Source organism: Quercus lobata, chromosome 2 (assembly GCF_001633185.2).
Source record: "Quercus lobata isolate SW786 chromosome 2, ValleyOak3.0 Primary Assembly, whole genome shotgun sequence".
Taxonomy (NCBI): Eukaryota; Viridiplantae; Streptophyta; class Magnoliopsida; order Fagales; family Fagaceae; genus Quercus; species Quercus lobata.
The window spans coordinates 76,305,043-76,332,460 of record NC_044905.1 but is presented as its reverse complement, the minus strand read 5'-3'; the positions used below and the strand labels follow the sequence as shown (position 1 = coordinate 76,332,460).

General features: G+C 34.3%; 2 protein-coding genes across 7 annotated transcripts; both read right to left on the bottom strand.

Annotated features, from left to right (window-relative positions):
* Nucleotides 1–222: 222 nt before the first annotated feature.
* On the bottom strand, nt 223–5,164 carry LOC115976659 (beta carbonic anhydrase 1, chloroplastic). 2 transcript variants are annotated; one of them, XM_031098097.1, is made up of 10 exons: nt 4,949–5,164; nt 3,189–3,250; nt 2,927–3,070; nt 2,724–2,772; nt 2,406–2,522; nt 2,214–2,267; nt 1,667–1,752; nt 1,199–1,304; nt 738–896; nt 223–472 (listed from the first exon to the last, which is right to left on the bottom strand). In XM_031098097.1, exons 1-10 carry the CDS (start codon nt 5,135–5,137, stop codon nt 434–436), a joined length of 1,005 nt encoding a protein of 334 aa, XP_030953957.1. In that variant the 5' UTR covers nt 5,138–5,164; the 3' UTR covers nt 223–433. The 2 variants fall into 2 exon arrangements, with proteins under 2 accessions (XP_030953957.1, XP_030953958.1); XM_031098098.1 differs by lacking the exon at nt 4,949–5,164 and adding an exon at nt 3,477–3,771.
* A 7,137-nt stretch (nt 5,165–12,301) lies between these two features.
* Nucleotides 12,302–19,119, bottom strand: LOC115976656 (phosphoglucan phosphatase LSF1, chloroplastic). Of its 5 annotated transcripts, none has more exons than XM_031098090.1 (10): nt 18,579–19,027; nt 18,331–18,437; nt 16,958–17,387; nt 16,717–16,788; nt 16,414–16,535; nt 15,857–16,072; nt 14,898–15,003; nt 14,470–14,582; nt 13,457–13,601; nt 12,302–12,915 (listed from the first exon to the last, which is right to left on the bottom strand). In XM_031098090.1, exons 1-10 carry the CDS (start codon nt 18,936–18,938, stop codon nt 12,796–12,798), a joined length of 1,791 nt encoding a protein of 596 aa, XP_030953950.1. In that variant the 5' UTR covers nt 18,939–19,027; the 3' UTR covers nt 12,302–12,795. The 5 variants fall into 5 exon arrangements, with proteins under 5 accessions (XP_030953950.1, XP_030953954.1, XP_030953953.1 ...); XM_031098094.1 differs by having other exon boundaries at nt 16,958–17,403; nt 18,579–18,710; XM_031098091.1 differs by lacking the exon at nt 12,302–12,915 and adding an exon at nt 12,926–13,321 and having other exon boundaries at nt 13,410–13,601; nt 18,579–19,119.
* Nucleotides 19,120–27,418: the final 8,299 nt, after the last annotated feature.

Sequence of the window (27,418 nt, the reverse complement as noted above, 5' to 3'; positions counted from 1 at the left end):
ATATCATTGAAGAAATTTCTCTCTTTCCCCCCTAATTTAATTGTTATATTGGAAGATAATGAATAATTCCCTAATTTGTTATAGGAACACATGATGAACTTAAACCATGGCTTTCCAAAGATTGAATCCTATTTTTTAGTGGTGATAAAGTATATTTTGGCTTTTCCTCGTAAATTAATCTTCTGTATATATGTTTCTACATCTTATAATATTTTCAATTACTTTGTAACACTTGAAATTATCAAGTATATAATTGGATGAGGCCGGACACTTAAGAAGTTAGGTATATGTCAAGGAAGTTGAGATGAACAATGAAATTCAGTCTCAGGAGACTAAATAAAAGAGGCTTAGTCTACATAAACCAGCTCAATTTATCATATACATATGAAGAAGAGCCTCATCTTTGCAGGAATGAATGGCCTCTAAGCGTGTCCTAGAGCTTCCAATGCAGTATCGTGGCCACGTCTTTTACCTAAAACAGAGACAAAGAAGAAAAATATTGCAGTAGTGAAAAAGAAAAAAAAAAAAAAAAAAAAGACACTAGAACATGTTTATTATTTATCAAAGAAAAGAACTTTATTTGCACACTCGTAATAAAAAGGAGCCACAGCCCACAGGTGATCTCCATTTCATATTATAAACTACTAAATCATCGAACCAACGATACAGTACATTGTACTTAGAAAAAGTAATTAGGGAACCAAGATTAGGTCACTGATAATGGTTGATGTTCATACGGAGAAAGAAGGATTCAGTCCAAACTCAAGCCCCCAAAGCTCAAAGGTTCCTTTAACAAAGTCATAATAACCACCCTTCAATCCTAGGGTCTTGTTCACCAAGCCTTCTCTTACAAATGGATAGGACAGCAGGTTTCCAAGTGACACATTCACCGCCTCCTGTATCACAAATCAATCAAATTTGTTAAGAAACATAAACTAATAGAGATTAAAAAAAAATGATATTGTAGTATTCAGATAATTCTTCCTAAGTATTATTAGTAACACCCTCTGAAGCTTTATGCATGATTGTTAACAAGTTGGGCTTAAATTATTGTCACGTGTTTAGCATGTGTATAGGTTTAGCTGGGACAAGCTTTTTTGTTTTTTTGTCTTCCCTTTCTATTAGTTCTAATTAGCTAAGTACTAGCAATTTTAAAGGCAATAATCATGGCAAAGAATTTGAGGAAGCAAAGGCTTACCTTTTCACAGTGTCCACATAGTTCTGGGAAAGAAGCACCAGCGAATTCTGATTTCACCTTGTTCTTGGCAGGCAAAGCAATTTTGACCCAGTCTTCAATAAAGTCACTGCATATCCCAATCAATAGAGAAAGCCACAGTGTGTGAGTCAAGGTTTAGTCACTTCTTAATCCAATCAAAATGTTGTTAACTTCTTGATATTAAGGTGTTTAGGCATTTAATAAGCTTGACCAAAACTCTTTAGGTGGGGAAATTCACCTAGTATGAACTATTGAGAGAGAGAACTTTTCCTAAGCCTGAGAACTGTATTGGGCCTAAAATTAGATGCAGGACTTTTGCAAAATCCTGTTCCACATATATATACTGCTCTGTGGCAATTGGATCTTTTAAGGTGGAAAATGATAGTAATATTCTGGCTTCCTTTTATTGGGTATTAGCAAATAGGCATGGTGACTAAAGCAAGGCCTTACGTAGTGCTGGTTCCATCGAAGGGAAAGGAAAGAAGCCCCTTAATTCCACCACATGCACTGTGTCCAATCACCACAATGTATTCCACCTGTGAAATTTATTGAAAATAAATAGAAACCAAAATAAACAAACACAACAATATACAATATTTTTCTCATTTCATAGATTCGTGTCCCTACAATCTACACTTTTTAAAATTTTCTAGAATTGTTAGGAACTTAGGATAACTCAACTATGAAGTTCCTAAATTCTATTTATTTATTTTGAAACATGTGTATTAGATTTTGCCACATCATTAATATTTAAACAAATAGAGGTCGAAGACCTACTATAATTGTAAGTGTTTTCGCCAAAAACAGCAAGTTATAGATTCAAGTCAAAGATTGGTATCAATTTAAATTATTGATGACATGGTAAAATCTTATCCATTTATTTTAAATTGAATGGATAAGAGTTTAAAAACTCCATAATCCTACTAAAGTTATCATAAGAACTCTATTGAATCTTAATAAGTTGTACACATAATTTCATTCTCAAATTAGTCCTTACCTTGAGATGCAAAACTGCGTATTCAACTGCAGAACCAACTCCAGCATATTTAGTCTGTTGAGCAAAGAAAAGACCAAAAATAATTGCTTATAGTAAGATATTTTTAATTTTTAATTTTTTTTGAGAAACATCTTTATTGCTTATTATAGCAAGACAAGGCAATATAGATAAGAAAAGACTTGTAATGGGGACCTTATCATATGGTGGAACCAAGTTAGCAACATTTCGGACCACAAAAGCCTCTCCTGGTTGGAAATCAAGCACATGTGATGGACAAACCCGGGAGTCCGAGCATGCAAACACCATAAACTACAACATTATATAAAATTCATATTAATTATATTTATCAATGTTCCAAATACAATAGAATAAAACACCCACCATATATAGGAGCCAAAAATATGCAAGAAAAAAAAATTGCCACTAGCCACAAGTTGATTACAAAATGGAAACAAGTTAATTGCATGGCATTTATTGAAAAATATGTAAGAAAGAAAAAAGATCATGTACCTTGGGGCTTTGGCCTTTGGCCAGTTCACCATACAAAGCAGGGCTCTTGCTACAATTGTATTCAAAAAAATGTAAAGTAAGTAGAAAGATTAATTAAGATAGTCTATTAATGGTAACAATTTACGAGCAAATATACATGAGCTTCTTTAGTAACTATATATATAATATGGCAAATAATATGAAAAATAGGTTAGATTACTGACTCATATTTCTCTTTTTTGAAGTGAACGAAACCAGTTTTGATCCTCTCAACTGGGTTAAACGCGCCATTAGAAGTTGGTGTTTGTAACTCTGCTGTTATCTGCTCCACTTTTGCAGCTGCAGCAGCTTTCAGCTCTCCTTTCTCACTGCAACCAAGTCAAACATATATATACATGTACTAATCTCATTTCTCAATTCCATTAGAGTACCAAAATATATAATTGTATTGAATTGAACAAAAAAGACTTGGTGATAGAGTTACACCTGAGAAGTTTCTTGAGACCATCAATAGCTTCCTCGTACGAGTCCTTCCCCATGTCTTCTCTCTGCAAATTAAGGAAAAGAATACCATGTAAATTGTAAATTCAAAAAAAGAAAAAAGAAAAAGAAAAAAAAGTGTAGTATATAAGTAGTAACCTCATAATAAAAGTTTACCTTCAATATATTGTAGTGGCAAATTAATACTATTAGACTATTATAGCTTAAACACAATCACTAAAAAAAAGGGTTTTGACAACATATATTCATGCAGGATATACTAATTTAGAGTACCTATTTTTCAGCTCTTATTATCGAACTCTTCAAGTTTGAGAAAAAATCAAATTAGAAATGTTTAGAGGAACTTTGAGAAAGCATGTAGATATATATATAACGGGTGTTGTGTGTACTCAAATGAGGAAACGAAATTAAAGGGAAACTGAGGAAATAGTCGCAATCAAACGGAGAGGAATAATAACCAAGTTTTTGTTTTTAGTGCGGTATTATTGCATTTGAATGGACCTTTTCTTTTAAGAATCTATGCTTCAAATTCTATATTCGGCTTAGAATTCGCCAACAATGTCTTCTTTCAACTGCCACATTTATTTCATATTTTCTCAAAATCCGAAAAAATGAAGCCCTTTATGGCTTTATGTAATCTGAATTCTCAGTACCACACACTTGTCAAAGTAACAAAATACGTGTATGAAAACCAAGGCAAGCCCATGTGAAGTGGGCAACATTGAGACCGTGTTCTTCTCAGCGTTCCCTACGCTTCATAAATACAGTAATGTTTTTGAATAATTCATCTTTGTGGCATTCATATGTATGGACCCTCGATCTACACCTAATCAATTAGTAATTAATTTAAGCTCTATCGTATTTAGTCGAAAGCGATACATAACTTCCTAAAACACTACGTATATATATACGTGGCTCGAGTGTATGTAATATTGCCACGTACAAAAAGAAAAGAAAAAGAAAAGAAGCATGCATGGATATATATAGTGAGCCAATGAGTAGCCACCACATTGGCAAAGGATGATAAAAAGGTAGTCAATTGTGAAAGAGTAGAATCGTTATAGTAAAATGTAGTATATACCATAAACATAGTATGTATATATCCACCCATTATTCACATCGACTTATAATTAATGTTCACCAATATTGATAGCTCCCCCCATGAAATGTAGTTGGTCTCATGGTCCACATTATTAAAGTTCAAAAATGTATGATCTTTATAAGCATTAAACTTGTACATGAATTGTTTTACATACTCTCCCAAAAGTAACTGAAATAGTAGTTTAATTTAAAATAGTTTGTATATAATAAACACTATTCTTTTTATAAAATACATGCTCAATAATTATTCACCCATTATTCCCATCCACTTATAATTAATGTTCACCAATATTGATAGCTCACCCATGAAACGTAGTTGGTCTCATGGTCCACACTATTAAAGTTCAAAAATGTATGATCTTTATAAGCATTAAACTTGCACATGAATTGTTTTACACACTCTCTCAAAAGCAATTGAAATAATAGTTTAATTTAAAATAGTTTGTATGTAATAAACACTATTCTTTTTATAAAATACATACTCAATAGTGAAAACACATGCATAATTAACGGTCATAACATTCAGTGGCATTTTATTCTATTTTGTACAATTATTGTTAAAAGTCTCATAGATCAACTTCAACATAGACATTAAAAAACACACACACACACACACACGAGTTCAGATCAAGAGAGAAGTGTACCCAAGTAGGGGTGATGATGGGAGCAGGGGCAGCGAAAACAGGCTTGTTTTGGATGAGGGAAGGAGGAGAGGGAGAAGAGTTAAGCCTAGCAAAGACAGATGGACGTAATGTAGTTTTCTTGATAAGAGAAGATTGGGAAGCAGGAGAGATAGATGAAATGCACCACCCGTTGATTGAAGCCGTCGACATTGTGCACTACACCCTCGTGTTCGTTAACTTTATAGTACCCTAAATTAATAGGGTCTATCTTCCACATCCGATAATGAAAGCGAAAGCCTAATGAACGAGAGCTTCTACCCTTGTAGATGAGGTTTGGACGTTGGAGATGGTAGGAAGAAAACCAAATTGATGCCATGTCATGTACCTTTATTTTGTGTAACCGATGGGAACATTTTGGAATCGTTGATATGCATTGTTGCGATCGAAGCAACATCGCTTTCAACCGGAACCATTACTTTTTATCATAATAGGATATGTTCATAGCTGTTAAAAAATGCTGTGTGTCAAAATTTATAATTTCATTTTTATGCATATAAGTTAAAACATGCATGTAATGACTGTTAGCGACGTGAATATTGCTCCTCTGATATTAGTTAGGAACAAAGCCATCCTATTACCCACTTGCAAGTCCCCAAGCTGAGCTATCCATTCCAAACTATAATGTACATGCATTACATATACAGAACTGAGTTAGATACGTTCCGTTCCTTATTATGCATTAGAATTGAGTTAGATACATTCACTTGCTACATATCCTAAGTCCCAAGATATTTCGTATAAGTATGAAACCAAAATTTTTTAAAAAAAAAAAAAAAACCTTTCTATTTGTTGGACCCATGTATTTATATATTTCCAAAAAAGTTAAAAAACCCTAGTACTTTGAGAAGGACGAGACCAATTTTTTTTATTTTTCATTATGGGATCTCAGTAAATTTAAACATTGACCTAGATTATGCAGAGTTTGTTCTGCAAACTAATTTTCAAAGGTAGAACACAATTTCACAAGCAATAATGCATTGAGCTCTTATGGTGACTAAAAATTGGGGTAAGAGTTTGGATATTGCTTATCAAAAGTGATATAAATGTTTGCTACAGGACAAACTTCTGGCCTTCGCTATCCTTAGGTGAAATTGATGAATGGCTTATATGGGACAGACTCAATGAGTGATGGATTATAGAGATAAGGCCCTATCCTTACGGCATGGTTTTTGTGGTAGCTATAGTGTGGATCTAATTGGATCCAATGGAGGATTCGTCTATGTGTGGACTATGGTATAAAAAAATTTGAGAATAGACTTTTGTGACAAAGAAATTGATTTTATGGGCTTTCCCAGGAAAATTTGCATGATAATTTCAAGTCACAATTGCAGACTTGCAGTTCCCTTATCTACTTTTTAAGTCACTATTTAACAATTTCTTTAATAATTTTTTCTTAAAACTATTTCTCAAACCAAATTTTTGGGTTCACAAACAAGTTTGTGGATCAATATATGGGTAGTTTAATCTCATCATATCACATACATTCACAGTCACATCTTCTTGTGGACCACATGCAATTTGTAGAACAAGAGATCTATCATTGATGTATCACAACTCAGTAAAATTTGCAAAATGAATGGAATTCTGAGAATTACCCGTGTAGCACTTCCAATGAATCCGCTAGTCAGGGGGAATGAATGAGAACCAATTTAATTTGATGTAATCACCCTCCAAGAAGAAAAGAAAAGGAAGAAGAGAGAATTCGATGGAGAAAATGAGAAAAGATATGTCGTGTTTTTCAAAGATGAAATGCTATGGATTGCAAATTATTTATACAATATACTTATTAAGACTCATTCACTAAAATAACTAAGAACTAACAACTTAAAACTAATTTGGTTCCACTTCCTTACCTTTCTTGTAATGTAAACTAATTTGACTCTACTTTTATCAATTTTACTACTAACTGACTAATGTTGTAACCTACTAGTGAACTAACTTGACTCCTTTTTATTCTTCACCAAAAAAAAAAAAAAAAAATTGATTGCAAGAACTACCCTATAGGTGTATTGAATAGATTCGGGTTAGAACCTCTCAAAGATTAAACTAGACAACTAAAGTGCATATATACTAGCATCCTCTCATTTACAACGTGTTTTACAATGTGTGGATATAGATGAAACTAGAACTTATTAACGGGCTAACTCAACTGCAATCGCCTAAAAACGTATCCATAGCCATTCTCTATTTTAGGCTTAGTAGCATATTAAAGGCTGTACGAACTCTATAGTACTGCTACAGCTCATTTGCCAATAAACCAATATGCCTCATTTTAACCCGCCAAGAGCTCGATTTGTTACACACGTGTTTTATAATTAAAAACATGGATTCAATTAATTTGAAATCGTGGGTTGAACTTATGTTTTTAGTTATAAAATACATATATGATAACTTTTAGCCTTCAACTTAATATTATAGTGTGGATGGAGGAATATTCTTTCATTCATTTCTTCTATTTTAGAAGTTTATAGACATTATTTGTAATTAAATCATTTTTCTTAATAAAATTGTCATTCCATTTATTAAAAAATTAAAAAGAAACTGAAGTACATACTAGGACATAGTGTACTTAATGTTCGTTTTTGCAGCACAAGATTTGTAGAATATGTATCCTTTTGAGTCTGTGCAGCCTTTAATTAATATGCTACTAATTAAGCCTAACATGCACTGAGAATGAGTATATGTACCATTATAATTGCAAAAATTAGGTGGCTAAATTCTAGTTTCATCTAGATGCACACATTGTAAAAGGGAATAATATGCATATATCGGATGTATAAGATAATTTTTCATAACTTAAAAAGAGCCTGTCACAGCTGAGCAAGATTTACAAATTACAACCAACATAATTAATCAAATAAATGAGCACCTGTACGTTGGCTAGGCATGCGCATGTGTGTCGAGATAGAGAGAGAAGTTGATGCAAACTGGTACGACCTCAAGCAAGGAAGCACTGAAATCACATAAACATTTTCCATGCAAATATGTTTTTTCGTTATCTTTTTCTCGAGAAAAATTTCAGCTTCACGGACTCACAAGAATACCACAGAGAGGGAGGAAGATGGAGTATTTGACTATTTTTCTTTTTGAAACTTTAAGATATCTTAGCTTGGCCTAGCAATAATGTCAACATTTTGCAAAAAGAATGTCAACATCCTGTTGTCATTGTATATATTACCCAACATTTTTGTGCAGTGAAGACCTACGTCGGAGACATTATTGATCATGTAAGAAAAAAACTAGAAGGTTACAGTCACATTTAATAAGTGCTTTAGGATCCAACGTACATACTATTTTTGAAATTTAATCGTTACATTCATGGCCACATTTGTGAGCATTTTATGTCAATTTGATACGCTGTATAAATATATAGTAAAATTGATACCAATTTAAGCATTTTCTTCCTGGTAAATAATGCAAACCCATGGTTACCTTCAATTAATTGGTTTTCAAATCAATACCCACCTTAGACCAAAACCACCTTATGTTTGATGTGTGTGACACACAGTGTGTCACACGGCTGGTGAACTGATGGATCAGCATCATTTTTTTATTAAAATCATTCTATATGATAGAGTACTTTTTTAATATTTCAGTTATTACAATTTTATTTGATAAGAAGATATAACAAGTTCGTTGAAATTAATTGATCACATGTACTTAATATTGTCCTAACTACCAAAGCTTGTCCGATCTGAATTTCGATGGCCAGGAGACTGGCTGCATTGCAGGTCTCACAGTATTTTAATTCGAAGATTTCATAAGGAATTGCAAAACATTTCTGATCCCCTTGTTATAGTTATAGACCGTACCCTTTTTTCTTCTTTTTTCCTGTTCTGAATAAGTAAAGTTACCAATGACATATTGATTGTGTTTAACATTTACATATCTCAATAATTCTATTAAGTGTTAATACAAATTTCTAAATTGTTTTTACAATTGTTAAGGCGACATATTTTGATTGGTGTACAATAAAAATAATGTTAGACCTGTTTTCACAATTATTAAGGTGGCATATTTTAATTAATCTATATCTATACCTATATTATATATCTAAAAGTTAAATCATAACATTTATTATCGTTACGCTCTTATTAAACCACCTCATCCTCCATGTCATTGCTACATCATTATTGGTTTTTGTATTTATTTTTTACCTTTAATTTTTTTTGACAATATTAAATATATAAATACATTGGCTTTACAAATTCATCTTAGACGGTTTTAACTTTACATATTGACCTACTTTAATTTTGATGTTATAACTAAGTATTGTCTATACATATTCCTCTTAGACAATTTTAACTTTATATATAATTTTGTCCATTTATCTTCCTTTATTTTGACTTTTCTTATTATCATATTCTTACTATAAATTTGTCACTTTTTCCTATTTTATGCATATTTTTCCCGCACAAAAATGTTATTTCTCTCTCTCTCTCTCTCTCTCTCTCTCTCATATTTTTTGTTGGATTTTTTAATGAGTTCTGTACTCCCATTGTCTTATTATTGATCAATTTATATGTGTTACTTGATGCAAGTATTTTTTTATCATTTTATTTATAACACAAAATAGTTTTAATGTTGTTGATCAGATTTAGGGAAAAATCATATTATAATATGTCCATATTTTGTGTTGTTGTCAGGTTTTAGCTTATTTGGAAAATAGCTAGATAGTTTGGACAATACGATGAAAAACAGTTAATGCAGTTGAAGAAGATGATATTTGTGCAGTTTCCTTTCATTATTTGTAAATATTTTGTTTAACAAATTAGCAGCAAATTGTTATGTCTTTATTATATGATATTTTTAGATACTTGAGTAATTGTTTTAAGCATTTACGAATATTTTGTATTGCTCATATTCCTTATCTCATTTGTGTATTCTTTGAGATTTTTAAGAAAAAAAAAATTCAATTTTGTGTTTAAAATTATTTATTTATCTACTCATTTTTCATATGTTGAATTATGTGTTAGATTAGATTATGGCATTAAGACTGTAGGGGTAAAGTCCCCAGAACATACAATAGGCCTTGGGTCCATATAGAATTCGACTACGTCTGAGGAGAAAGTGTGGGTACCAAAAGGGCTCCTGGCCCAATTCTTATGGGCCCAAACTTGTTTAAAAGGCGGTCCGAGGAGAAATGTCTTCTCGGACGTGCCAAATATGGCTTAAACACGCCCCCTGCCAGCAATAAAGATTCACCCCAACGAGTGTTAGTAGCAGGGACAAATCCCACAAGCTCGTAAGAGGGAAGAAAGTGTAGGATGTCAATGGAGGGACTACAGCTGCCACATTAAATGCATGACAGCTACTTTTCTAGCATCATTAATGTGGAGAGGACTTACGAACAGTGTTATCTTGGCTACTACAACTCACAGAAAGATGGGAGAGATGTCCGATAGGACGGACACTCAAGTGAAAGTCTAGATGATCAACAAGTGTAAGGTTTTGATGACCTCAAAGGGGTTATATAAGAGAAGAGAATCCCCATGAAGGAGGGGACCGAAAAAAGAAGGAACTGAGAGCAGAAGAAGAAGAGAAGAACCATAGCATTTGATCAGAGACAGGGATACACCCCATACGTCTCCTCGGACCGTATATCTAATGGACATGAAGGAGATTTTCTTATTTTTAATTATTGTATGGCCCAAAGTTAACTAGCACGAACTTCGTTAGGGCCTAGTTCTATAACTCACTCTCTACAAATTCATTATCTAGGGTTCTTTGGACCAGAATCCTATAACTGTTGGGCCCAAGCCCCGAATTGAGATCCTACAGACATAATACTTCTTATTTTTACAAAAAAATTTCTCTAAATGTCCCCTTTGTACTCTTGGTTACAATCATTATATATAAAGTTATAACCAACAATTTTTTTCTTGGAATAATGACATATTTCTATTGCATCACTTCAAAATCTTATTAAAAATTTTGAATATTGGATATTTAGTTTGATCACATCACGTTTGAAATGTTTTACATATACGGAAGAAGAAGTTTGACTTTGATGTGATTTTTATTTTTCCTTTTTTTTTGAATTGTAATTTTAGTTGACTTTTTTAATAAGTTTTTTGGTGTTTTTGATTGTACCATAGATACAATTGGATTTGAAAAAGTTTTTTTTTTTAAACTAACAATAATAATTTTCAAATTTTATATACAAGAATTCTCCTTCTTTATCATCAATTGAATCACTATTCGAGACCCAAGATTCTATTTGACCATCATTCCAATCACCGTTCACGTTTTTTCTTTTTCTTATCAATGAATAGATCTCTTTAATGATACACAAAATTTTATAAATAATTTTTATTAAAAAATTAATATTTTTGCTACCTTTTGTTACTATTTATTAAATTAGTTTAAATTGCAAAAAATAAATTTACTAAGATCATCCTAAAAATATTATCACGTACAACACGCAGGTCCACGCCTAGTGTATAATAAAAACAATATCAATGATATGAAAAAGTGATGCACTAATAGAATCCTTAGCATGTTATGAAAAGGATCTTAAATTCTTTTTTTTATCTCAACATTTCTCTTTATATCCGAGTAAAACTCAAGTTAAAAGGACCACGAATAGAAATTTTCACATGTTCAGAAGAAATGTGGTCATCTCATTGTCATTTTTATGGAATGGCCCAAGGACAAAAAAACCCAACATATAGGTTTGATAAGGCTAAATGCACTTCGAGAACAGCATCGCAGCTTCTTTTTTTTCTTTTTTGGTCCAGTTAGTAACTTCATACCCACAATCAGCTAACTAGGTATTGTTTACAATATAACTAGCCCAAAAGAAGTCGACAGCAACATGGTTTTTATGCTTGACTTCTCAGATACAACCATAGTCTCCTAATATGGTCCAATCATCTAAAGGGAACGCATTTTTCATGGTGTTGCAATAACTAAATGAGTTTTGAGGACTTTATGGGACAATTCATGCTTCATCATCCAAAAGTTTTATATGTTCATTTTAGGATGTGAAGTTATGAAATGCCATGGAATGAGAACCACATTTCATTTAATCACACTCGCATAGCCATGTCTAAAATATGATTTTAGGCATCATGAATCATGAATGATTCACCCAATAGTAATTCTTTTTTTTTTTGGGAGTAAAATCTTTCATTTTCCCTTAAAATGATTTGAGATAGAATAGAATGAAGGAAAATAATACATGTAATCAACCGTAACTAATTTGTTGAGGATCCATAACTGGCCCTAAGTTTTTGAAACTAAGACTTTGTTGTTTTAGCTTCATTTCCCCTGGTAGAACAGAATTGATTACCTATTACACCAAAGACAGTATAAAAATCTGAAACCTTGAGTAATATATATGTCTATGGTCTAAAATCCAAATGATTCAACATCAAACAGAATAAAAGGTTCTTTTGGGTAATAAGCAAGCTGTTCCTTGGGGAGCCATCAACAATAACAGAAATAATCAATAGAATCGGGCTGACATTGTATAAATACTCTGTAGTTATATTCCGTGGATATGGTATGACTTCATTTTCTCTCAGTAGGAGTGAAAGACACCAGAAAGTTGGCCTCACTAATTACAATATGTTTGACATTTATGAATATGCATCTTTTTTCTAGCCCACCACTTGAAGCAACCAGCACGACAATTTCAAGTCTGAAAGAGAATACCTTGAGAACTCAAGTCAAAAAGAGGATGACGAGAGAATGTAGAACCACTAAATGGTAATTAATGTCTCAAAAAGGGCTGGTAGTAACGCCACAGTATCAGAGAATTTAACAGCCATACGGCTGCCTAGGGTACTGTACTGTATGCCCAACTACTTGGGAGCTAGTCTGATTGGACAAATGGAGAATGCAACACACCGAGCTGCTTTGGCCAGCATAAACCGTTCATTTTCTGTCAGAGGCCTCTCAATCACCCTCACAACATTCACATCCTAAAACATCAGAGGAAAGCCATCATTAGAACAAAGATACAACCCCAGAAGTAAGAGCATTAATAATTTAATCATGATGTGGCAAAAGCAAAGATAATACAACTTTCCCCAAAATAAATAAGTTATCATTTATTGTTTTTTGAAATATGAATAATCCTTTTAAGGGCGATGCCACCACCGTTAAATGGGAACAAGTAAAGCCGAGCAGTGAAGCACGTGACACAACAAACAAGTTTTTAACAAAAACATAGCTGTTTTATGTACATAAACTTTGATTTCTTTTCTGCTGAATGCATAAACTTTGATTTTCAGTAAAATACAAGGTGAAACAAAAGGAAAGAACACAATAATACTGTAAACTGAGTCATCATGCATAATGCTTCTTCATCACAGCTATATTGCAACCCTACAGAGTATTGAACATGAGAGGTTACCACAACAAAATGATGAATCTCTGGTATTTGAATGTGCAGCAAACGAAAGAGATGACATACATTTCAAGTTCATCTATGCAAAATGTCACAAGACAAAGCGTGCAAACCTTCTTTTGTTGTTGAACAGAAGGCCAGACGCTCGCAATATCACCAATCACAATTACATTGTTAAGATTGCCACTTCCATCCCTTTCTGCAGGTGAAGAAGTTGAATGTCTCCATTGCCCATTAATGATAAACTTGTAGTAGTACCTTCAGTGTGTGGAATACAAGTTAAATCACAATAGACAGAAAGCACAATTATATTTACCAAGAATATATATATTCCTCCAGTGTGTGGAATACAAGTTAAATTATTGCATGGTGTTCTCAAAGGTTAGAATGTCCACAAATGAATCGCAACTGTGCTTATAGATTGTGACAGAGATTTCTAACTTGCAGAATTTTACATTTTACTATCATATAAATCTTATATGAGACCGCATTTTTAACAAAGATAAGTGGAGAAATATCTAAAGAATTATGCATCGAAGAAAGTGGCCAGAAGCCAAGCTCTCTCTCTCTCTCTCCTCGGATAGTTGGGGGAGGGGGGATATGAACCCTAGACTTCTCCGTTGGAAAAATTAAGAAGTGACAATTGAGCTGCAAGGCTCTTGGAATTATTTTTTATTATTATGTTTAACAACATACAATTTGAGCATTTAGTTACTTTATACTACTGAACTGTAACTTTTTCTCTCTTTCAGGAATTGAAAATTGTTGAGTCCCAGTCAATTATATACAATACAGGAGCTCTTTTTTTAGATAACTAGAGCAGTTCCAAGATATAGGAACTACAATGCATAAACTTTTCTTGAGACGCAACATCAGCAAAGATGCAATATGGCACAGATTGATTAGAAATCTTGTATTCTAAATACTCACAAATAATTAAGAGAAAGAACAGGAAGCTTGACTTCTTCTTAGATAACTACAGAAGTTCCAAGATATAGGAACTACAATGCATAAACTTCTTGAGCCACAACATCAGCAAAGATGCAATATGGCAGATTGATTAAAAATCTTGTATTCTAAATCCTCACAAATAATTAAGAGAAAGAACAGGAAGCTTGACACTTACTTTCCTTGTGAGAGTCTAACTTCAACTTCATATCTAGATCCACCCTTGTGGATTGCTTTAATTGGTTCTTTCCAATTTCCAGTAAAATCACCTACCAAATTTACATCCTCTCCCTGTAATGCAGAGACAAAGTGGACATACAACAAGCAACCATCAAAACCGTGTGTGTCATAACTGAATCTATTTACAGCTGATACAATGGTTCAAAAACTAAAATGGTTTAAACTTCTTTCACAGAATCACTCTTTATATATATAAGTAAAATAATTTCATTCATAAGAGGAAATAATCAAATACATTATGAGTATTGGCCTATTCCTAAAAAACAAAGTTTCAAGAAAGAAAAAATGTGAAACTTTTCCTTCGTTTTAGGTGATAAAAAATCAAAAGAAAAGTATACTGAAGATGAAACTGAAATTGTCGCTCGCCTCTTGCCCATTCCATATGAACGTCACAGCATGGGTTCCAGGACCATCATGTTCACCTTTTTCTACCATAGCTATAAGATCCCATGTTGCCCAAGCAATTGCCGGTCTGCATAAATATCTGCTTTAGATGCTTTGTCAAGCTAAAGAAAAAGATAATTTAAAGCAGCAGTAGAGCATGAATGACACACCATAGATTAAAGACATACTTTATACATATACGAAGTAGATGCTCACTCTGACTTACAGTTCCTCAGGTTTCGGATCCTAGACTTCACTTGAACATTGGTTTTATACAAGTACTAGATGTGCGTAAATCTAAGCTATGAAAAAATTTTCATTGTTGCTATGGCAGTTAGTATTTACAATTGGAAGATTAAACAATGCTTGCCAAAGTTATTCAAGCTCTCTCTCTCTCTCTCTCTCTAAAATACCTTACCACTTGCCACCTTCCTTTCTTATATATTTATCAGCATACATTTTCTCATTTGAAGAAACTGTCTAAAATATTAATCAAATCATCAAATCTGAATGGATAATTTGTCGTAATACTAATTATGCAATCTTTGTTCTTTTTTTTTGTTTTCCATTCCATTTTGGGTGGAAGAAATATACCAATACTTTGGTTATAGTTAACATAAGAAGTCTAACTATAAACAGGCTACAGTGTGCATACATATACATATATATATATATATGTGTGTGTGTGTGAGTTTTTAGAAATAATATATATAAAATTAATGACAGACGACTAAGAACCTTAGCTAACAGTCAATCCTGTCCAACAAGAGTTTTTAAGTCATAGCTAAACAGCTAACACGAGGATTATGGCTAAAATACTTGAGATTGTTATTCATAAATCATAACTTAGGATCTTTAAAGTTGAGATGCATATCATGATCAAATGCTCCTTAGCATCACCAACAATAAAGTACCAAAATAAAGGAGGGTCAGTGAGGAACCTGTCAGGCCTGCAAGTATGTAATCCAGTGACAAAATTATAAGCTGCATGAAGGGAAGTATCTGTCATCCAATGCAGGTATGCAATCACACAAGCTGGAGATCGATCAAAACCAGTAGTACAAGTAACAAAAACACGATGGTTCTTTTTCAACAAGCGTAGTAGAAGTCCCACGCAAAATGGTAACTTCTTCCTCATATCAAAAGAGTCTCCTTCCCTGCAAAAGAAAACCAAGGAAAAATAATTACATAAGTAGAATATATATTGAAGCATCAAATGTCTGGCATCATTTACATATAAGAACAAAATGTCCAGAGAACAAGCCAAATATAGAATATTCTCAAGTCTCAACAATTTTTTTTTAAGTAAATATTCTCAACAACTCAATCAACAAATCCAAAATATCTAGCCAATTAAGATTCAGCAAAATCATTACAGAAAACACTTTACCACAAGTACACACAGAGCATCATAAGACTGATAACAGACGCATTACTTCATTAATATAAGAAAATTCAATTATTCAAGATAGGATATGCCATAGAACCTTTTGCTTACCTTATAGGATAGTTGATCATGAGAATATTAGATCTTTGGCATGATTCGTTGATTGAATTAGAATTGATTCCCCAATTTTCTGCTTCAACTCCACTTTGGAAATTTAGAACAGCAGTCACTCCCTGAAGCAGAAATTCAAAAGCTGTTATAGTAACAAGAGAGACATGGAATGGGAATAGGCAAAGACCCCTTTCAAAGAGCATTCATGAACATGATAATCATCCACAAATGCAAATTAATTGCAGGAAGTAGACCCAATGAACACTATCTCCTTCCAATACAGCTAAAACAGGTGGCACTCACAGCAACATTTGACAAAGTCTCCACCTCAGCTTCTGTTTGAATACATGAACCCACATATATCTGCTCTGTAATCTAACAAAATGAACAACAACAAAAAAGTTAACAACATACCATAAGTGCTGTACTAAATTATCTTTCAAAGCATAACATTGAAGCAATATGAATGAATTAATAGCATAAACTGTATACAGTTCTTAAATATAATAGAAGCATAGAGTTTTAAAATTGTTGAACATCACACCTTACTATAGTGCATGCCAAGGGAGTGATTATAGTATAGCTCCCCTTTAGAACGATCCAGTGCCTTAACATATTCCTCAAGTGGGAAGTTCCCATGAGCCCATTCTCCATCTCCAGACTCTTCCTCAGAAAAAATACAAACAAGTTCACTCATGGGTTGTGCAAGTCCATTTTGATCATTCAAAAGTTTCCATCCATGGGATGCTAGAAACTTAGAGGAAAACATGACAAACCCAGAATTCCCAGTACTTTCAGAAGATGTTTGAAAATTTGATGCCAATATACTCTTATTCCAGCTGGCAACAGAAACCCGACCTCTATTAAATAGTACATCAAGATCACTCATAAGATGCAGTTGGTGGATTGGAAATGGAGAGAAGGGCCTCTCAAGGATCAGGCTAAAAGGTCCTGATAACTCTTTCAGCATCTTCCTGAGGAAACCAAAGACTGAAAAAAATAAAAACAAAATCACTTATGAACAGAACACATCTTTGACAATTACTTCATAAAGTAACTTTGCAATGTATAAAGGTAACTTCGACACTAAAATACTGCATGGTTATTGAAGGAAAGAAAATATATGCATTAGCCAGAAAACAGATCTAGTACAAAGCAGTTATTTCAGTATGCCACCCACAATAACTTTGCCTCAGATATTGAACTTATCACATGCAACAATGGCATGCCACCCTGTAACAAAGGCTTTGTTAAGTGGAGTTTTGCTCATTGACAGAGCCAATCGAAGAACAGTATGACAACAACGCACCATCCTTCACTGTCGTATTATATGATGCCACAACAAGCATTGAATGTAAAGTATATTATAATCCAATATCAGTGCCAAAAAAATTGAGCTGTCATAACAACGCAATAAGTTAATCCAGTAGCCCAACATGCTGACTCCCACGTCAATGATCAAATGTGTTGTGCGTGTGTATATATATTTTATGACATAAAAGAACTTCACTCAGATTAGTTGCACATTGCAGAGCACGCTGTACAACAATCCTCATTGACGAGCTAAGCAATTTATCCTCAAATGTGGTATATATTATATGTGTAGTAGGTCAATCTAGTGAAATTATTCAGTACACATAGTGTACTACACCCTCTTCTTACGTAAGAGCGGGTTCCAATCGTGGGTTTTGCACAAAGGACTAACCTTTATGAATAAGAAAGGCAGAGTACACTGGGTGTACGGAATAATTTCTCATCAATCTGAGCAATAAAAATTAAAAACATACACGAGAGCTACAATTTGCGCATTTAAATAAACTGCGTTCACAAAAATCAGAATCATGATAATTGATCAACTATAACTCTAATATAAAGCCAATTTATATGATAGATTAGATGACTAAAAAAAGAGCATACCGTGTATCCGTAAAGTCCTTGATCTCAATAAGCCTGCCCCCAGATGAATCCCCTGCCTTTTTCAAAGTATCACCCACCATGATTATCCTTGACTTCTCTGCATTACTCTATCCACAACCCAAAATTCAAAAAAAGTCATTATCATAAATTGAATACTACTTAAACCTTAATTTATTGAATCTTTCACATAATCAATCTATAAGGAGGAGCAAGTAGAAGTAGTGAATATAAGAAAAAGACGGAAATACCCCTTTCTTGAGAGCATGAACGAAGACTTTGCCGTGGAGGGAGAGAGCGAATCGGATACCGAGTGGCTTCTCTAGAGTGACCATGTATTCGTTGAGGTTCATCTTGAACGGAGGAGGAGGGGAGGCGTTGGACATTGCGAAAACCCTAAAGGTTCTACCATTGGAGCAAAGAAGGTTCTTTTTCTTCTTCCTGTTGTTGCGTTTAGCAGGAGCAGCAGCAGCATCAAGGTTGAGAGCTATTCCTCCTCCTCCTCCAGTGTTGTAGGAGCAGAGATCACTGCCCCAAAACGAAGACACTGGAAGACGATGGAGATGGAGAGCTCTGTAAGTAGGGGATTGTAGTTGCAGAGACGAGGGCATTTTGGGGATTAAAGATTTGCTGGGAGCTGTAGAGTGGAGGATGGAAGAGAATGGAAGAGAAAAGAGAATTTTGGAGAGCCAAAAAGAAAAGATAGAAAGAAAGCCACAGACACAGAGGTGGGGTAAGAAATTGACGGTACACGTGGCTCTTTGCTGGAGACGCCACTTGCCCCCCCGCCCGACACGAGTTTTGTTAGCTTGCTTTTCCTATCAGTCTCACGCACTTTTACACCTCGAACCAAAAGAAGCAAAGGCAAGATTTTTTTTTTTTTTTGGGAATCAAGCAAAGCTTATTGTGATGTGGCAACCGGTGATTGGTGGTGATTAAAACCAAAGCATAGGGTATTACACAATATTGAATAATTTCTCTCTCTATATATATATATATATATATACATATATTTTTTTTTTTCATTTGACAATTCTTAAACTAAAGCAATAAGTATTTACAAATGGGATTTCAACTACAGTTGAGGCCTTTTAAGTTAAAGGTGATTTGCTTGGCAACTTTGCAACGAGGAATGATTGATTGATTTCATTTTGAGTCGTTTATTCTTCCACACTAACAAGAAAGTGTGGCATGGGGGCGTGAGAGTTTGTGTAGCTGCACATTGAATTATTTTGTACTATTTTTTATTACAATTTTTTGTACTATAACTACTGTGATTTTGGACTACTAGAACAAACTGATTTGTTAGCTCCTTAGGAAAAAATATGCTCTGCTTGGTTTAGAAGTAATTAATCAAATTAAGACGAACCTTATATTTTGTTCCATGTAGGACTGCAAGGAAAAGAATACGACCTTCTATCTTAGGCTGTGTTTGGTTCGCGTAAAATCATTTCCGGAAAATATACTATTTTTCGGAAATACTATTTTTCGGAAAGGAAAACGTTTTCATGTGTTTGGCTGTCACAAAATTCATTTTACGGAAAATTAATTTTGGTGTTTGGTTCGTTTAATCAGTTTACCAAAAATACATCAAATTCGGCGAAACGCTCGTCCGACGAGCGTCCGACGAGCGGCGCTCGTCGATCGACGAGCGCCGCTCATCCATCGCGATCGTCGATCGACGAACGATCGCGATCGTCAATCGACGATCGCGATCGACGAACGCGCTCGTCGATCGCGTCGCTCGATCGACGATCGCGATCGTCCACCGCGCCGCTCGTCGGCGCGGTGCGATCGTCGATCGCGCCGCTCGTCGGCTCGATCGTCCCTCTCTCTCTCTGATCTGGGCTCTCTCTTCTCTCTCTCTCTCTCTCTCTCTTTTTCCGGAAATGAAATGAAGTGAAAATGAAGGCAGATTCTAATTTCCGTGGTCAAGGCTTCAAATTTCGGTCAACAGGAAAAGGATTTCCGGAAAATAATATTTTCCGTCACAGCCAAACGCTCCATTTTCCGGAAATTGATTTCCGAAAATCGTTTGAAGTCGATTCAAACGCACCCTTAATAAATGAGGGTATTCCATAACTCTTTATAGCACCTAACTATTGTTTTTGAACATATTGAAAATTGCTAAAACTTCTTTATAATAAAATAAAATAATAATTAAAAGAACATGATCCTCACTTCTCGAATGAAAAACAACCATCTGTCATGTGCTGGCGATGTGTTTATTTTTATGTGTGAGTAAGGCTATCTTAGATACAACGAAAGGGAGATTGATTTTCAAAAGCATTAATTATGGCAATGCGTTTCGTTCTAGATCACATGGTCAGCAAGAAATTAATTAAGTATGTACTGGGGACCAAACTTGATGCATACCTTTTGTACAAAACAAGTTATTGTTAAGATGTTAAAATAATGACAAATAGCCTCACTTGTTATGCAAGTCAACTTTCCAACCTAATGAAGTCTTAATGCAGCTTCTCAAGTGAGATTTGGCCATTGCCGACATGAAGTGAATAGATGTGCGGAATGCGGATGGTCTAGAGACATGCATCGAGATATTGATTATATTTTGTATGATTCTGCATCAAGATAGTGATTATATTTTATATGAAAATCCACATGTGGAGTTATTAGAATAGTCTCACTTGTTTTGCAAGTCAACTTTCCAACCTTATGAAGTCTTAATGCAGCTTCCCAAGTGAGATTTGGCCACTGCCGACATGAAGCAAATAGATGTGCGGATAGTCTAGCAACATGCATCAAGATAGTGATTATATTTTGTATGAAAATCCGCCTATGGAGTTATTAGAATAGTTTCACTTGTTATGCAAGTCAACTTTCCAACCTTATGAAGTCTTAATGCAGCTTCCCAAGTGAGATTCGGCCACTGCCGACGTGAAGCGAATAGATGTGCGGATAGTCTAGCAATACGCATCAAGAAAGTGATTATATTTTGTATGAAAATCTGCCTGTGGAATTAATAGAATAGTCTCACTTGTTATGCAAGCCGACTTTCCAACATTATGAAGTCTTAATGCAGCTTCCCAAGTGAGATTTGGCCACTGCCGACATGAAGCGAATAGATGTGCGGATAGTCTAGCAATACGCATCAAGATAGTGATTATATTTTGTATGAAAATCTACCTGTGGAATTAATAGAATAGTCTCACTTGTTATGCAAGCCGACTTTCCAACATTATGAAGTCTTAATGCAGCTTCCCAAGTGAGATTTGGCCACTGCCGACATGAAGCAAATAGATGTGCGGATAGTCTAGCGACACACATCAAGATAGTGATTATATTTTGTATGAAATTCTGCATCAAGATAGTGATTATATTTTGTATGAAAATCCACCTGTGGAGTTATTAGATATTCTGAATTTGGGTATGAGTGGTTTGTATTTTAAGTTTTTAACAAGTGTTGTCTTTGAGACTTTGCTCTTTAGTTTCGTACAGTGTAATCTAGCTCAAGGCCATTTCAGCATCTTTTAAACTTGAGATTGATATTGATGATCACTAGTTACCATTGTCATTTTACACTGCATTCCCATATGAGCAAGAGTAAGGTCTCAACCCAAATTAGTTGAAATGGATAACATCTATTAAAACAAAAACAAAAACCAGAGCATCTATTTAGAGTAGTAGTCTTTTAGAATTTAGACTACTTCCATTAGCAATAAGGCTAGAGACACAATTATTCTCACAAATTAGTAGCATCTTTAAAGCAAACATTTCATGTGGGAAATGATGAGATTCTACTGTATGTTGCATTTCCCTAGAATTGTGATTTTAAGTCATGATTTCAATTGCTTTTTTGGGTATGTAAAATTATGTAAAAAAATTTGTGTGCAACAAGTTTAACCCAAATTAGAAACCTACCTTATTAATTAGTGGGTCCCACACTCCCACTTCAAAATTTCACTAAAATAAAGAAAATAAAATAATTGAAATTATGAAGAAAAAAAAGTATATACTCTTTTCTCAAAATATCATTAAAATTAAAATAAAGAAAATAAAATAATCAAATCATGGTCAATAATAATCAAATTAAGAGACTAACCTAAGTACATAAAGTTTAGAAAACTACTACGTTCACAATATTTTTATAACACATTTTAGGTGGCATGTTATTACTAATTTTAATTTGAATCCATAATTGAAATTATTTTTTTATCAATTAATAACAATCTACCACATAGTATTTTCTGTGAAAGTATTGTAAAATATTGTGGACATAACATTTCTCTAAAGTTTAAGCATATAATTTGATTTTTCATAATAAATCAAAGTAAAGTGTTAAGATATAGGTTTGGCTTATCTCCAGTATTTTTTTAATTGGAATCTCCTTTTGTTTTAATGAGAAACTGTCACATCATCCACTAACTAAATAAAATGTGGAGATTAAAACTCACAACCATTTGTCATTATATATTTAAAACAAAAGAATATGTGCAGTTAAGAAAGTACTGGAGGTAAATCACACCTAAGAATATAACAATATATCTATAAAGTTGAATGCGTGCCTAAATGTGTTGAATACTTTTGAAAACTTTCTTTCATAATTCAATAGTTATAATGAGGGTATTTGGATGTTAGACATCTCCATTGAAGCAACAAAAGCCATCCTGTACCTATAGTCAAGCAAATAATTAACTTAAAACACCATAATATACATCAATAATTTGATATGGATTAAAAATGCTCTTATGATTATTTAAAGGATTTTGTTAACAATGTCCTTAAGGACATTTGTTAATAAATCATTTTAGAAAAGTTTTTGTTCTTGTAACCTTCAAGCACTCCACACTTTAAGTGAATAATTATAATGGGAATGTGTCTCTCATTTTTAATTTTTCTTTTTTGTGATGAATTCATTAGTTCAAATCATTTCTAATTTCTTTAACAATTTTGCTATTTTTTTTAATGAAATTTTTTTTATATCATTCAATATTGTATCCCCCTAATTTCGTATTTTTAAATTAAAATAAACATCATTATGTTATTGCAAAACTAATTCGAACTGCACATGGGTTACAGTTAACTCAACTGTTCAAGTATCTAATGATTGGATAAGAGATATGAGGTTTAATCCCCGTCTATACCAAAAATTGATTGATGTCTTAATCTGATAATAAAGAATTATCATCAGAAGTGGACGCTATAGGCTAAAACTCTCTTAAAAAAAAAAAAATGAACAGCACATTAACATCAAATACCAACAACATTCACCTATGCCAATATGAAAATACCGAAGTACTACAATAACATAGAATTACGTTCACACTACAACTTGTAACATTTAAGTATTTAAGTTTTAACCATGGTATGTGCGGGACCTCTATTAGTATTATTAAAATGGCAGTTTTCAACGTGACAACACCAATCACCTTTACAACAACCTTGTAAGAGTGACTTATAATTAATTTTTAAGAGAGAGAGAGAGAGTTCATGGTACCAAAGAATAAAACCCTTGGAATTTCATGTATTAAACTAATAAAATATTAAACTCCAGTATTGGAATTCCATCGATTTAACCATTCAAAATTCTTTCACGCTCCTATTCCTATAGCAAAATAGTTCTTCTTAAAAAAGAAAAAAAGAAAAAAAAAAAAAAAGGTTCTTGGTCTTATCAGAAAGTCAATTAATCTCAAAACCGATAAACAAAAATCCCAAAACTCAAAATCAAAAAAATATCATATAAAAGTTTGGCTTACTTCCAATACTTTTTAAAAATGAATCTCCTTTTATTTTAATAAGAGACTTTTACATCAACCACTAACTAAATAAAAAGTTGATATTAAAACTCACTACCACTTGTTATTGTATATTTAAAACAAAAAGACATGTCTAGTTAAAAATATATTGGAAGTAAGCCAAACCCTACTTAATCCAAATATCAAATCTCCATCATTCTAATTTTACCCAAGTGGCCATTTTACCCAAATGCCAAGTGTGAAAATGACCATTTTCTTTTTCTTTTTCTTGTAAACAAGAGTTAAAAAATTAAAAACTTCTCAAAGCTTGCAAAGAAAATAGATGTGATTTGCTACATAGTTAATTTTACAGTGAATCTCACCTTTCTAGATATATAAATGGTCTTGGATTCATAAGCGAAGGAAGTATATTTTTTTGGAACGGATACGTGTTTGTATCTCAATGTATCCAGTGCAGTAATATATTGAACACAATCTCAAAACCCTTTTGAATAATCCATATGCTCTAAAAGCAGAAAAAGAAGGGCAAAATCAATTGTTTTCGTTCTAAACTAGCAAAATGTTATCTGTGGGGAGTAAAAGACCGGGAAGCCCATATCAACATCTACATTGGGCCAAGGGCCCAGTCCAAGGAAGAACCCCTCCTCGGCCATGGGAAGAATCCCTCCTTGGCCAGGTATGGCCAAGGACAAAGGGAACGGCTTATCATTGAGAGAGGCACTCCGAGTCACTCCATGGAACAGGAAAAGTACTAAAACAGAAAAGGACAACGGAGAAAATGGAAATGTCTAAGGGAAAAGCTGCCATTATTGCATTCAGTACCCTGTACCTGACATAGCCATGCTTCTCTGCCTTTACAACCACTCCACAGCCATTATTGCATTCAGTGTTGAGATAGAGTGAAGTTTGCTCAAGAGTGTGCAAGAAAACAGAGACTCGCGGGTGACTTGCGGCTGCAAGCCGCCAAACACAGCACACGTGCCAAGCATGCCGGAAGGTGAACAGTCATGCTAGCTGGAGCACTACAGGACAAAACAGGACAACTGGCCATACGGTTATCTCGCGATTGGATCTCGCGACTCAGTCAAGCCGCGAGGTCAAGCCGCGAGCCACCTCTATTTTGTAAAACCTGACGTTTCACATTCCTCTCCCACTCCAGTATAAATACCCCTTTTAACAACAAATGTAAGAGAGCTTCCAGAGAGAATTTTGAGAGAGAAACCCTAAAGAAAAACAAGATTGATTCACCCACAATCTATACATTAGAGTCTCTTCAAATTCCTCAACTCTCTTCCTCTCCATTGTCAAATCCTTGAGAGACATTTTACCAAACCTTGTTCTCACCATTTTCATTACTGTGAGAGAGCTGTTTGGATTTCTGGGAAGCAGTTAGGAAGGAACCAATCTTCATTGGTTGATGCTATGGTCTAGTAGCGGAATCTGGGAAGTTAGAAAAGAAAAAGGTTCGGCGCAACCTCGTTGGAGTAAGAAGCTTGGAAGGCTTAGGTGCACTGAGTAGATTAGGCTTGGAGGGTCTATTGCTGTCCATGTATCCCAACTATATTTTCTAGTGGATTGTTTACCGCTTGGAGGGCGGCGGAGAGGTTTTACACCGAGAGCTTCGGTTTCCTCTTCAATAACACATCGCATGTTGTCTTTGTGTTTGCATCTTCCTTCCCTTTATCTTTGCCTTTTATTTTCTGCTGTGGATGTGTTTTTAATTGGTTTAGATTGTTTACCTATTCTGTATTAAGTTTTTGTTCATGTTCCGCACATTAATTGTTTGATATAAAGCTTGTATTGGTAATTTGTATATTGGGGGTCTAAACGTTCAAGGGTATTTATACACATATTTGAACTTTCAATTGGTATCAGAGCAGGTACACTGTTATTGGTTTTATTACCATTGTGTGATCCTTGACTCCCTTTTGAGATGGATCGGTCTCAATCCCTAAATGCACCTCCATATTTTAATGGTAGTAATTATGCGTTTTGGAAGGTTCGTATGAGAGCTCTTCTGTGTTCTATTGATGAATCTGTTTGGGATGCTGTTGAGATAGGTTGGACCAGGCCTGAGGAAGCCAAATCCACATGGGATAAGGCAGCACTTACTGCATCTAATGCTAATAGTAAAGCACTCAATGCTATTTTTTGTGGTGTGTCTCCAGATGAATTTCACAGGATTTCTCACGTCACCATTGCCAGAGAAGCATGAGAGAAATTGGAAACCACCTATGAAGCCACGAAGAAAGTGAAAGACACCAAGTTGCAAATGCTGACCACTCGGTTTGAGGAGCTCAAAATGAGTGAGGATGAGTTCTTTGACTCTTTCTATGGGAAGCTAAATGAGGTGGTTGTCAGCAAGTTCAATTTGGGGGAGAAAACGGAGGATTCCCGGAAAGTTTTCATGTTAAAGTGACAGCGATTGAAGAGAGTAAGGACCTTGATGACATCAAAGTCCAGGAGCTGGTTGGCTCTCTTCAGACTTATGAGATGTCGCTGCCCAATCAACGGAAGAGTAAATCTCTTACTCTTAAGACCATTAATGAGAAAGTGGAAGATCAAGACTCATCAGGAGAAGATGTGGTTGACAAAGATGTTGCATACCTTGTCAAAAATTTCAGAAAGTTCTTGAAATTCAAAAATAATGGCAAATTTGATGATAAAAGAAAATTCCAAAGTTCTGGAAGGGAGAAAAGGGAATTCAAGAAGAAAGATGTAAAAGAATCCCAACTTACACAAGGTGTCACTTGTTTCGAATGTAACGGACATGGACACTTTAAGAAAGAATGTCCGAATTATTTGAAATCGAAAGGCAAAGTGTATGCCACAACATTGAGTGACTCGGATTCATCCGACTCAGAATCTGAAGAAAGCTGTGATGGAAAGGGGAACTACTCAGCGTTTATGACTATTGCTCACATTAAGTCTTCAGACGAGTTGAATCTGCTTGTACGAGACCTTGGAGAACATAGTGATGAAGAATCACTGGGAATTGTTGAAGAATCAAATGCTGAAGAAGATGAAAGCACAACCAATCTTCAAGAGAATTATAACTCAATCCTGGAGAAGTCGGGTGAGTATACAAAGGTAGCCAAGGCTGCTGTGAGAAAAATGAAGAAGGCAGAGGAGGATTACAAAAGTCTCCTAATCCGATATAGGGAGGCCAAATGTGAGATAGAAACACTGAATGGTGAGCTATCCGAAACTTACACAAAAGTGAGATTTCTTGAGCAAGAGGTTGTGCAAGCAAATGCTAAAATAGAGAGGGTCACCACCAAGAAGCTAGATGATGTTATTTCATCTCAAAAAAGCTTTTCAGACAAATCCGGGTTGGGATATACCGGAGGAAGTAGCTCATCTAGAAATGTCAC

Excerpts from the sequence above, each read along its gene's own strand:
- LOC115976659 (XM_031098097.1), bottom strand. The coding sequence starts at position 5,137 with ATGTCGACGGCTTCAATCAACGGGTGGTGCATTTCATCTATCTCTCCT. Across the intron at positions 3,251-4,948 it reads CCATCATCACCCCTACTTGG|AGAGAAGACATGGGGAAGGA; the intron begins GTACACTTCTCT and ends CTTAATTTGCAG. Across the intron at positions 2,268-2,405 it reads TGGTTCCACCATATGATAAG|ACTAAATATGCTGGAGTTGG; the intron begins GTCCCCATTACA and ends TTTGCTCAACAG.
- LOC115976656 (XM_031098090.1), bottom strand. The coding sequence starts at position 18,938 with ATGCCCTCGTCTCTGCAACTACAATCCCCTACTTACAGAGCTCTCCAT. Across the intron at positions 17,388-18,330 it reads AAGGACTTTACGGATACACG|GAAGATGCTGAAAGAGTTAT; the intron begins GTATGCTCTTTT and ends TGGTTTCCTCAG. Across the intron at positions 16,536-16,716 it reads AGACTTTGTCAAATGTTGCT|GGAGTGACTGCTGTTCTAAA; the intron begins GTGAGTGCCACC and ends TTTCTGCTTCAG.